Consider the following 12,912-nt stretch of genomic DNA (forward strand, 5'->3'; position numbering starts at 1 on the left):
TATAATAATATATACAAAGATAGAGTCATGTATGATTTCTTCATTAATGCAATAACATTTTTTTATTACACTACTTTCCTTTTTATCCCCTTATACATGACAATGGCTTTTCTCTTTCCTTCCTCTCTTTTCTCCACGTCACTAAATTTGCTTACGTGGCAATTAAGAGAGTCAGCTAATGAATTTTTATAGGTGCCCTTTGAGCAGGTACAATAGCAGGCTATAAGCCAGCTATACGCATATTTTAAAGAGATAAAGAGAGGAGAGAGAAGAGAGGTGAACTACTAATTTATAGTCAGCTGTAGCACGAGCTCTAACATAAAATATGTGTATGACATGTGAGACCATGTATTGATGTTTTGTGGGTAACTATTGTATGAATTGGCTATTAGATTGACTATATATGAATTGGAGCTAGTAGTTGGCTATACTATTGAACTTGCTCTTATAGACTAATTAATTCTTTGTTCACATTTTATCTGATATGCGTCTCTGATTACAGTCAGCACATGTACAAAGCATGTTTTCTGGTTGTCTCCTTGTTTTATGCATTAAGAGTGATGTTTTGCTGATTTCATGCAAAACAACTAATTTTCTCTCTCATATTATCTCTCTTCCATGTCAGTGAGCATGCAGCGATAGAGATGACAATGAGAGCACTTTGTACATGCCCTAATGGATAGACCCGTTGTTACTTGGTACATAGCTATACTCTTTTTATTTTATATTATAAAATGTTTTGATCTTTACTAGATTTATCCATAAATCTCTACATATATGTCCAAATAAATTTAGAAAAGTGTTATAACATCTTATAATACGAAAACAAAGGTAATAAGAGATTTTTTATTATTTTTCCTATCAATCAACGATGATAACCGAGGTACTAAGATATTATATTTTGATATTATTTATCCTACCAATCAACTCTAAGTAAAATCGTTTCTATCCTACCCCTTAACCACCCACCGAACACCAACCTCTTCTCATTTAATAGGAGTATTCCGGTCCGTTTTATATCTTTAATCTATTTAAAAGACAGCAAAATCCGATGCAGGAGCAAGCAGGTAATTAGACATGTTGCTTGTCCTTTGGATACTGGTCTTCTATATAGGTTTCTTATTCTATCACACCAAACCCCGGATGATAAAAATAATGTAATTCATAATCCACGTCCACATTAATCCATTCGGCGTAACTATCACAGCTGAGGTCACAGAAAGATTGCGGCTTACATTTGCTAATCGAAAAGTTCTGAATGTACGTGTCATCAATCCATCGATTATGGGAAAATCCCTTGCCAAGATCAAAACTCAAAAGCAAGCTTTAGTTGCATCACTAGTGTGACCAGATGGTCGATGTTACCCTCTATTATTTTATTATGCATGTCATTTTCAGCAACCAACGGCAGATCCTTAAATGAATTTTGCTACAAGACATTCAAAGTTTGTATAATTTGTTGGTGCACATGAAAAAAACATGTCAGGGCTGAAGTACATCTTTAAAAACTAGTAATTTGTTGAAGGATGCTGTAACTATTATTTTATTATTATTGACTCAATTAGAGCGAAACTTTATAGAATGATGAATTTGCTCTCAAGATATATAGCACATGCTATTTGGCTTACCTTTGGTCGAACAAGACCATTTCTTCTCCAATACCTTCTGAAATCCTAAAGTGGTGGCATATGGTGCATACAGTGCCCTATCCCATCTTCACTCTAGCAGCAGGTTAGAAACTTGTGGCTTATGGTGCATCCTAATCTTTTTCAAGAATTTCACTCTATAATTATACTGGTAATAATAAAATCATACAATGATATCTCACAACAAATTACAATTATTGGATATGTCGTACAACCACAACACATTTTTACGATATTCACTCGCAAAATTTAAAAACCTAGGAGAGGAATATTCCTATCAAATCTGGGTCCAACCCATCCCACCAAAATGGTGGGATGGATTGTCACACCCGGAGTTTATACCTAAGCCTAATTCGTAAAAAAAATTCGTAAATAATAATTGGCTTAATTAATTCAGGAAGAACCCCTCTAAAGAAGGATTAATTTAATTAGATCACAGGTTTGCAAATCATTAACATGATTTAAACTCAAATTGCAGAGTATAACATTTTGCCCAAAACAAATTTAATTAAAAAGTTGGCAAAAGGTGATGCTTCATTTTCTCTTTTTTTTCCCTCTTCCTTTCCCCTCCGCTTTTCTTTTCTCCTTCCTCCTCCCTGTGCGCCTCTCCCGCCCGTGGCCGAACCGGCCTCTAACCACCGCCCCACCCAAGCCGGCCTCCCCACGCCCTAAATACCCTGCCGCCTCGAGCTGCCGCCCACCTTTTTCCCCTCCACCACCGGTCACCGCCCCAACCCGAGCCGTCGCTGCCGAACCGATCTCGCCGCCCACGCCTCGCCACCCTCGCCACCAGCCGTCATCACGTGTCCTGCTGCCTCGCCAACACACCCCCGTCCTCGACGCCGCCAGTGAGCCTCCTCCCCTTCCCCCTCTTGATCTTTCTCCCCTCCGGCGCTGTCGCCGGGTACCCACATCGCCGCTGGCCACCGTCGGTCGCCTCCCGCCGTAGCCGTCGCCGTCATAGCCACGCCGTCGTCGTGACGTCGCCGCCGACGCCCGCCCCTGGCTTCCGCCGCCACACGCCGTCGTCGACTTGGCTGTGTTGTCCCGCCGTCGCCGTCTCGCCGCGCCGCCGCCCCCGTCGCGCGAGCACCGCCGCCTCCCGCCGCCATGCGCCGCCGCATGTAGTCGCACCGGGCGCCACCGCCATCGCCGGCCGCTGTCGGTCGCTGCTGCCCAAGTGCCTCCCTCCCCGCTCCCCGCTCCCCTGTTCCCTCTCTCTGACCGACAGGCCCCACCCGTCGGCCACACCTCCTCCTCCCTCCCTCTCTCTCGGCCGACGAATCCCACCCGTCAGTCCCCCCTTCCCCTCCCCTCTCCCACAGACAGTTGGACCTCACCTGTCAGCCACCCTCTCTCCTTGCTGACGTCAGCGCCTCCCTTTATTGCGCAATAATTGATTTAAGACTTTTCTGTTTAGTTAAAAACCCAGAAAACTTCTAAAATTCATAACTAATTCATCCGGTCTCCGTTTAAGTCTATTCAAATTTCATTAAATTCATAAAATTATCAAGAATCCATTAAATATTTATTTTTGTACTTTGTCGCTTAGATTCGGACCCCGCCGAAGCGCCGGTTTATTTCGTGATCATCGCCGAAGTACCCCAAGGACCAGAGCAAGGTAAGTAGCACTAATCTTGATCATATTGAACCTATTGTTGCAAATTTTCTGGCTTTATTTATTCAAACATGCATTGTTTTACTCAAAGTATTTATTGTATTTATTTTATGGGTAACCTATTATCATGTCGTTGTTTATCCATCGTTATTCATGTTATACCAGGGGTAACTTGAGTAGGGTTAGGTCTAGGTTAATGCTTAGTCGTGCCTAGAACAAGTTGCTCATGGGATCACACTTTAATTAGTGCTAGTTCTAAATGGCTGTTAATCATGATTCATTACCCGATTCGGATTAATGCCAACTAAAATATTGATAATGGTGGGTTGTGGGTGTTTGGTTTTGAGAGTCGCACGCATGACCATTAAGGACCAGTTCACAGGAAACCCTGGAAGTTATTTCCGTGCTAACCACAAGCTAGAATGGGCAATGGTGGGATTTGAAGTGTAATTAAGAACTATTCGAGGTACCCAGGCAAGGGTGAGCGTGATGGAGTATGGATGGGAGTCGTGGTGTAACAATGGCCTATGCCGCTTCCGGATTCACCTAGGCACAAGAGGAGGCTGCCCGACTTGGTGTAAAGGAGGGGGCGAAACCTGAAGTATGGTGCAATTGAATAGGGAGGGTTATACGACGGGCCCTATCATAGTTCCCTTTCTGTTATGCCATGGTGGTATATCGGTGCACGTTCAAGTGTAGTGGGACTGTGTCTTGTGGGTACAGTAGTATACATCTGATTAGAGTAAATCTATTTGAATAGTCGTGCCCACGGTTAAGGACGAGCTGCTAGCTTCATTATGTTTAGTTGAATCTTTTAATGACTTGGGTAAACTGGCTTTCACTTGGGACTACTGCAACGTGGTGTAGAGTTGAGTAGTGGTTGGACCTGTCGCAGCATGGTGTAACGTTGGACAGTGATGTGATATTTTGCAACTGTTATTTATTTATCCGTTTATTTACTTAATTACTTTTAGTCAATTCAATCTCTGTTATTTATTAAATGCTGCTTTACTGCAACTAACCATAGCCTATCCTTATTGATCATTTGCATCATTTATTACCCTTTTTCCGTGCTACTTATTGAGTAAGATGGTTTGTACTCAGCCTTGCTTAATTTTCCTCTTCAGAGTTAGATGTGGTTTCGGATGAAGGTGACTCTCAGGAGTTAGTTGTTTTGCCATCGAAGCGTTGCCTGTGCACTGGAGCTGTACCCACTAGAGCTAGTCTACGTTATCTTTTCCGCTGCATTCCTCGTTAGAATAAGTGTTCTTTTCAGTTGTTCGTAAGAACGATGGTTATGTATTCAACATTGTTTTTTTTTACCCTGGCTAGTCCCGGACAGGGATTTTAATACATAATTAAGTTCAGAAATTTGTGTGAGGAATTTCTGGATGTGACATAGATCCATCCCAGGATGGTTCGGCGATGCTAGAGTTTTTATATTATGTACCAATGCATCATTTGATATTGTTTAACAAGTGAATTTATTTATGATAAAACACAAATTGAGATCAAGCTTGTTGCACTGCATGTGCATATGTGATATTTATTATGAAATGTCTATTTTATTTTATTAAAATTATTTAAAATATTTTAAATATATAACTAAACATTTAATTACTTTAGATTATTTATATATTAATTCTAGTATTTAATATATCATTTCAAATATGAAAAATAACGTCACCAACTCATTATGGAGACGTAATCATGTCCAACCATCCCACGTTCATCCCTCAAACCAAACAAGTGATGTCTTCACTCTATCTCATCTCATCTCATCCTTCCAACCAAACAAAAAAAATAGGGTCTAATCCCTTAACCAAACAGAAAATAAAACTACCTCATCCTGTAAAATAGGGATAGATCCAACCCAACCTACCTAGTCCACGAACCAAACACATCATAAGTGTACTATAGCAAAATTTGTCTTTAATACAATAATGACAGTTCCAAGCATGCACCTTATTTTGTTCCTCCAAAATTTCATCACCTTAAAACATCCCGGAAAGGTGAAGAATTTGGCAGGCACGGCTTGGTGGATTAAAATTTGCATTTCTCCGGTGGTGGGAATATTGGAATCTTCCGATGCGCATCAAGCGGCAAACCAGTTTTACTTACCTACCACAGGTCCACACACAAACAAATGAGTAAGTAAACTTGAGTTTTATTTCGCTTTCTATTCAAAGTCGTATGCTTTGTTCGAAATGACGTGACATAAAAACGAACACAGCTCGGATGCGAAATGGACAACCTTCTTACGGAAAATGGAGTACAGGGACGACCGGATTCAACCATATGAGCGGATAATTTGTTTTTGAGAGAACACAAACGCTTACAACGCACGCATACTCTTATCTAAGAACGCATGAACGCAAACCCTACCTCTAGAGCATCTTCGAAGCCTGATAAGCGGGGACGGCACCTACCCCTGAAAGCACAAAGCCGTTAGAAAATCCTGGAAAATTCGCTCCAACCAGGAGTCGACCCAGGACCTTAGATGCTACTAGGACCCTTGTAACCACTAGTCTAATTTTGATCAAGTCAACCCAAACAATAACTTATTTATAAGTAAAAAAATGTTTATATTTTAGAACGTTGATAAGCAGGTACGTACGATCCTATAATTGGTGAAACTCTTTCCGTCCTGTCACCAACAAGTGTTGTTTTGGAATACATAAGTGCAGTCAACAAGTTTAAATTTTAATAAAATTAATTTAAATATTAATTCCATTTTAAGAGCGACGTGGATATATCTTTTCTCAAATAGTAGTAGTTTCCAAGTATTATACATATTGTATAATTTTATACTTTATGCTTATGCTAGTAATTAACAACCAAATTAATTTATTGGCGAGGCTTTTATTGTCCAAACATATGACCGGAGATAGCACATTTCAATTAGAAGCATAATTTTAATAATATAAGCAACTTTATCCTCTGTATGAAATGTGGATTTAGAGAACTGTTTAATTATAAGTATGATGATTCCAATCTTGGTAGTTAGAGGACCTAAAAAATTTGACCACGATTGGAAATATTTATCGAACATCAATTGAAACCATTATAAAGTTATAGATTTGATCGTGTTACAGAGAAATATGACATGGTTATTACATTCACGACGAAGAAGCACAGTAGGCCTGTATTAATACATAAAATAAATATATCAGTACATCACTATTTTGCTACAGTTTTATACAAATATGGGTTAAAAGACTTTGTTTATTATTTTAGGAGTTACTGATATTTTTTCTTACAGGTAAAATCGCTCTGTTATAGAAATTGAAGTGTTCAAAATCCTCGTGTTTATTCTATTAGGCCCCATTTGATTCATTGGAAATTTATAGAAAATTTAGAGTATTTTATTCCTATAAGAATTTTTTCTATAAAGGCATTTGAATCAAAGGAATAAATCCTATAAATTCCTATGAAATTTCTATGGAATGCCTCTTTCCATACCAGTTTTGAAGGAAATTTATCAAGAGATAGAACCTCTTAAAAAATCCCTTGTGTCTTTATCTCTCCTTAAATTTCTATGTTTTTTCTATGGTCCAATCAAACGGTTATTACTACATTTTTCCTGTGTTTTGTAATCCTCTATTTTACACATATATTCCTGTTAGAATCCTATATTTTACCTATTTCTCTATTATTTTCATTCCTACGATTCAAATGGGCCCTTAATGTCAAAAGTGGCTATACAATTACTATGCCATTTCCACATAATCACTACTCTGTAAGTGTAATCGTCATACTGTCGTATATCTAGTCTGAGTTTTTAACACATATTTGATTATCCGTTTTATTAGAGAGTTTTGTACAAATATATGAAAATGTAAATTATAACTAACATGCATTTAACAATAAATTCAACCATAAGAAAATAACTAATACTTATAAAAGTTTTACAACCAGATAAATAACAAAAGAATACATAAAAAATATGAAAGGAGCGGTAAAATGGTAAGCCAAAGTCACTAAACAAAAACAGGGCAGCTTCCTGCAAAGCATAATGCCAGCATCTCCAAAGGAATCATCCCCTCCCCTCCGCCCGCTCGCCTCGCCGCGCGGGCCCGTGCGCTTTGGCGCGGGGGACTTTTCGCGGTTTTGCGCTGCTCGCCTCAAGTTGCCTTCCCCGTTTCCACTTTTTTGCCTGACACACACCGTGTAAATAACTCTGCTTTTGTCGCACACACCCTTACGTTTATACGTAACTGCGGTTTAGTCCTCGTTCGAGGGTACTGCTGCTATTAGTAATTCATAAATGAAACTTGCATGGACCACAGATGATAATCGATAAGGCTTATCTAAGCAAGATTTAGGCCGTGTTCGTTCATGCGATTCTGGCTGAGCTTATTGCAGCACAAAAAAAAATATGGTGGATCATTAGCATGTAATTAGTTAAATATTTACTATTATTATATAATTAAAGAGTGAATTTTTTTAATTCTAAAAGCAATACAAAATATTTTTTTAAGAAAATGTACATCTAGTGGTTTAGAAAGTATGCTCACAAAAATCAATATACAAGCACATTCACTTATAAGGGTTTATAACACATTTTGGAAACTACAATGTACTAAAACAAGAGCAAGACTATGAAGTTTAAAAACCGGATATGTCTAATAAACTAGGTATAAGGCTCCGTTCGGCATGGGGCTATAAGTTACTTATGTCTAGTACGGAAAACGTAGTAATATATTAATACATGATTAATTAATTATTAAAAAAATATAAAATATATTAATATGATTTTTTAAAACAACTTTTTCTATAGAAAAATTTTATAAAAAATACACCGTTTAGCAGTTCAGAAAACGTGCGCATAAAAAATAAGAGGCTTAATTAACTTATGGTCTTGGCCGAACGCAGCCTAAAGTCTCATACACAAGTATTGACCAATGCTATTTCAACGGGAGATAGTTTTCTAGCCTTCCTACTAAAATGAATATGAAAAATGTTCAGGTGGTATAACGAAATAATCACACCAGAACACTGATAAAGGGCTCGTCCACCCTCCTCCCCTCGCCACCTTGTCGCCTCCCTGCCTTCCTCTCCCCCTCTCTCGTCGCCTGCAAACCTTCGACGTAGGCGCGGTTCGCGAGCGGAGGAGGAGCCGCCCGTTGAACTCCCGCGCCGGTCACCGCGCTCCCTCGCCATGGTGATCTCGGTCGCCACGCCCCGTCGCTCCATCCGCGACGCCGTGCTGGGCGGCGTGCTCGGCGCCGGCGGTCGCCAGCTCTACCAGCCCCTCCGCTGCGCCTTCTACGACGGCGCGGCCGGGGGCGGCATCCCCGGCGACGGCCTCGCCGCCGCGCTCTCCGAGGTCGGCACCGAGGGCGGCGCCGCCGGCGTCGGTGGGCTCCCGTGCGGGCGGAAGGCGGCGAAGAACGTGCTCATCCTCATGAGCGACACCGGCGGCGGCCACCGCGCGTCCGCCGAGGCCCTCCGCGACGCCTTCCGCCTCGAGTTCGGCGAGGCCTACCAGGTAGCACGTCCGCCCAAAAGCCCACGAAATTACAGCTCCAATCCAATTTTTGCCCGCTAAAGATTTGAACTCCAATCACTCGCAAGTTCATCAAATCGCCCGCTAAAAATTTGAACTCCATCTCCATGGTGTCTTTCGCCGCAGGTGTTCGTGAGGGATCTGGGGAAGGAGTACGGCGGGTGGCCGCTGAACGACATGGAGCGATCCTACAAGTTCATGATCCGCCATGTCCGGCTGTGGAAGGTGGCGTTCCACGGCACCTCGCCGCGCTGGGTGCACGGCATGTACCTCGCCGCGCTCGCCTACTTCTACGCCAAGTACGCGCACTCATCCATCCATGCCATCCAATCGCTCTTCATTAGCATCCAAAATCGTGGTCGACTGATTGATCAATCTCCGTTCGTTGATCGATGCGCGGAAAATGGCTGGTCCCAGTGAGGTGGTGGCCGGGATCATGAGGTACAGCCCCGACATTATCATCAGCGTGCACCCGCTGATGCAGCACATCCCGCTGTGGGTGCTCAAGTGGCAGAGCCTCCACCCCAAGGTGCCCTTCGTCACCGTCATCACCGACCTCAACACCTGCCACCCCACATGGTAACGATCGAGCCACTTCGGCGGAGCTCAGGCGCCTCCACCGACCCACTCTCTCTCCCCGGCGGCGCGCGCGGCCGGCCGGCGCCAATCTTAGATGGATTGATTGATTGATAAAGCTTCGCCGGCCGGTGCAGGTTCCACCATGGCGTGACGAGGTGCTACTGCCCGTCGGCGGAGGTGGCGAAGAGGGCGCTGCTCCGGGGGCTCGAGCCGTCCCAGATCCGCGTGTATGGTTTGCCGATCAGGCCGTCCTTCTGCCGCGCCGTGCTCGACAAGGTCGGCCCACATTCTCGGATCATCTTTCTCTCGTCGGCTGCAGCATTGGCGCTGATCGATCGGCTTGGTGGGGTTTGGGTGTGGCAGGACGAGCTGAGGAAAGAGCTCGACATGGACCCCGAGCTGCCCGCGGTGCTACTGATGGGCGGCGGCGAGGGGATGGGCCCGGTGGAGGAGACGGCGAGGGCGCTCGGCGACGAGCTCTACGATCTCCGGAGACGCCGGCCCGTGGGGCAAATGGTTGTCATCTGTGGCAGGAATCAGGTGCTGCGGTCCACGCTGCAGTCGTCGCGGTGGAATGTCCCCGTCAAGGTACCATCCATGCAGTAGTAGTATATGCCGAATCTGCGGTGCTGATGCCCCGTGAGATGCGCATTTCTCTGCTATATTTATTAGATAAAATTTAAATTTTTAATATTAAATTTAGTATTGATTTTTAAAGTTTTAAGCTCAAATGTGAATTTTTATCGTAAATTTTTTATTGATTTTTTAAAGGTTTAAGCTAAAATTTGATTTTTTAATCTTAAATTTATTATTGAACTCTTTTTAGTTTAGTTTAAATTTCGGTTATGCTTTTGGATCACTAAAAATACGTATATAAAATTTTTATTTATAAATTATTTTTCGATTGTAAAGACGTTCGTTTGCTTTTTTCTGGAAAAAAAGAAAAGATGATCGCCGAGTAATGACCAACATTTTCGTTTTTGTGTTCTCTCAGATTAGAGGGTTCGAAAAGCAGATGGAGAAGTGGATGGGCGCTTGCGATTGCATCATCACAAAGGTTGGTTAATGGAGAGACGGAGGAGTGAATCGTGCTTTTTTTTTTTCTGAGACTGGATCAGTGTTGGCACCTAGTACAGTTTTTTTAGTGATGAAGCATGCCTTGTTTGCAGGCAGGTCCTGGCACCATTGCAGAAGCCTTGATAAGGGGACTCCCAATTATCCTCAACGACTTCATACCTGGACAGGTGCGTGCGGGTGCAGTTACCATTTAATTTACCGGAGTATCAGATTTGCACCCTATTTTTTTTGTTTTTGCTTATTCTTATAAGCCAAAATTTAAATTCTCAAACTTAAACTAGTTGATTTTGAAGTTTCAAGCCTTGGATTTTTAGATCGCTACTAACATATTTATAAAAATGTTATTAATAAATTAATTCTTTTTACAAACATACCATTTTGCCTTTTTCTGTTAAAAGACCAAACAAACACCCTTTTGCTTTGCTGATTTTAAGACTATTAAATTAAATGGTTTTCTTGGATTAATTAATACAAAATGATAAATTATCTGAAAATAATAGCCAGGTAATTCGTGCAGTCGCTACAATGCCCCCCCCCCTTTTTTTTTTGCTTTTTTCAATTATTAAGTGAAGCCAGACTTTTTCATGCTCCCAGCAAAAGCAAGCAATCGGAGACATGGTCTAGATGGGCCAGGAATGCATCTCTATGGGCCATAAATTTAGTTCAAACTTTAGGGTATATAAGCACGTGGATTGTCCAGCATATTGAGGCCCATACACACGACACGAGACCTGAGAGGGCAAATGAAAAACAAAACAAAAGCAAGAACTTCTGAGTATTAAAGTTGCCTGTCATTGTCTCACCCTGCCATTATTATGTACTACGTACAGGAGGTCGGGAACGTGCCCTACGTGGTGGACAACGGCGCGGGCGTCTTCTCCAAGGACCCCAGGGAAGCCGCGAGGCAGGTCGCCCGGTGGTTCACCACTCGCGCGGAGGAGCGCCGGAGACACTCCCGCAACGCGCTGAAGCTGGCGCAGCCCGACGCGGTGTTCGACATCGTCAGGGACATCCACCGGCTCCAGCAGCAGCAGCAGCCGGCCACGGTGACGCGGATCCCTTTCTCCCTCACCGCGCCTTTCACTTACAGCTTGTGAAACCGCATCGGAGAGGTCTGCCTGCCTGCATGCCTTGGGAAGATTGGTTCTCCTTGCTGAAGAATCTGTACATACAAATTAAGTTGGAATTCTTTGGCCTTGGGGCGGTTTGCTAGTTCGTTTTGTCCAAATGTGTAAATGAAATAAGAACAGATGAACTGATGATGCAATAGAGAGACTGATATAAACTTCTGTGACCTCTAACGATTTATCAGTGACTTTTTTGTTCAAGTCTAACCGGACCATCTGATGATATGCGTAGGCCGTTCGTCGTTGTCTATTTTTGTATTCGCACTAGACTGTTTGGCGTGCCTAATTTTTTAATCTGACGTTGACTTTTAAATCTATTAATTTGGCTGATCGTCTTATTTATTTTTTTAAATATACAAAATTATAACTTATGGTTAAAGTATTATTGAATCCCAACAAAGTAATTAATAATTATACAAATTTGTTCAACAAAAGGAATTTAATGGTTAAATGTACACCTGAAAGTTAATGGCATCAAATAAAAGAGATGAAGGGGTTAACTTAGTGGCCGCACAATGGTGAGCGTTGAAATCTGCTTCCGAAGTGTACTGTATCTGAAGCATGCAAGGTACGTGCAACAATATAAATTACACTACTGTAAACACACAATTTGTTTGATAAGTTCTGACTGGCATTACCATACAAATATATAACAAAATCAATCACCTGGATGCATGGAGTGGCTTGCCAGATGATATCACCTGTCCGTTAATACATTATTATAAGTGCATAATAAGTACGTACATACTATTCATTACTCCCTCTCCCCTAACTAGTACCATAGTCTGATTTTTGATAATAAGGGTGTGTGGTTAAACTTTTAAAATTTTGGCTATTAATAGCTTTTAGTTTGAAAATACTAGAATAATATGTATAAGTGAGTCATAGTCAAAGATAGATTTAGATGATCTTGTCATTGTTTAAAACAATGAGAATTATTAAACTGCAGGAGTAGTTTACTTATTGGCAATAAAGTCAAAGCAATTTGTCCACTAATTTCTTTATCAAATACTTCCTCCGTTCCATAACGTAAGATGTTTGACTTTTTTGCTTGTAATGTTCAACCATTTATCTTATTCAAAAAATTATGGAAATATCATTTATTTTTCTTGCGATTTACTTTATTATCAAAATAACTTTAAGCACGACTTATCATTTTTTCTATTTGTACTAAATTTTTGAACAAGACGAATGATCAAACGTTACAACAAAAAAGTCAAACATCTTATATTATGAAACGGATGAGGTAGTATTTATCTCATTGTTTTCATGAGCTGAACAGTACTTTCCATACGCAACTCCAAACAATAACAGTGCTTATTAGGATTGAGAACTTGTCGTGCCGCATGTATGTGA

At 41.6% G+C, this 12,912-nt stretch overlaps 1 protein-coding gene across 1 annotated transcript; it reads left to right on the plus strand.

The window, feature by feature from the left end:
- The first annotated feature begins 8,425 nt into the window (after window positions 1–8,425).
- Window positions 8,426–11,682, plus strand: LOC102712378 (probable monogalactosyldiacylglycerol synthase 2, chloroplastic). Its single transcript, XM_006659207.3, has 8 exons — window positions 8,426–8,755; window positions 8,900–9,072; window positions 9,191–9,352; window positions 9,487–9,628; window positions 9,716–9,940; window positions 10,347–10,409; window positions 10,522–10,596; window positions 11,260–11,682. The coding sequence occupies exons 1-8, from the start codon at window positions 8,426–8,428 to the stop codon at window positions 11,524–11,526; spliced, it is 1,437 nt and encodes a 478-aa protein (XP_006659270.2). The 3' UTR covers window positions 11,527–11,682.
- Window positions 11,683–12,912: the final 1,230 nt, after the last annotated feature.

This window comes from Oryza brachyantha, chromosome 8 (genome assembly GCF_000231095.2).
Source record: "Oryza brachyantha chromosome 8, ObraRS2, whole genome shotgun sequence".
NCBI classification, from domain to species: domain Eukaryota; kingdom Viridiplantae; phylum Streptophyta; class Magnoliopsida; order Poales; family Poaceae; genus Oryza; species Oryza brachyantha.

Bases quoted from the DNA above. Each gene is read 5' to 3' on its own strand.
- LOC102712378 (XM_006659207.3), top strand. From the start codon at position 8,426: ATGGTGATCTCGGTCGCCACGCCCCGTCGCTCCATCCGCGACGCCGTG. The intron at 9,073-9,190 runs GTACGCGCACTC...GGCTGGTCCCAG, and splicing joins CTCGCCTACTTCTACGCCAA to TGAGGTGGTGGCCGGGATCA. The intron at 9,353-9,486 runs GTAACGATCGAG...CGGCCGGTGCAG, and splicing joins AACACCTGCCACCCCACATG to GTTCCACCATGGCGTGACGA.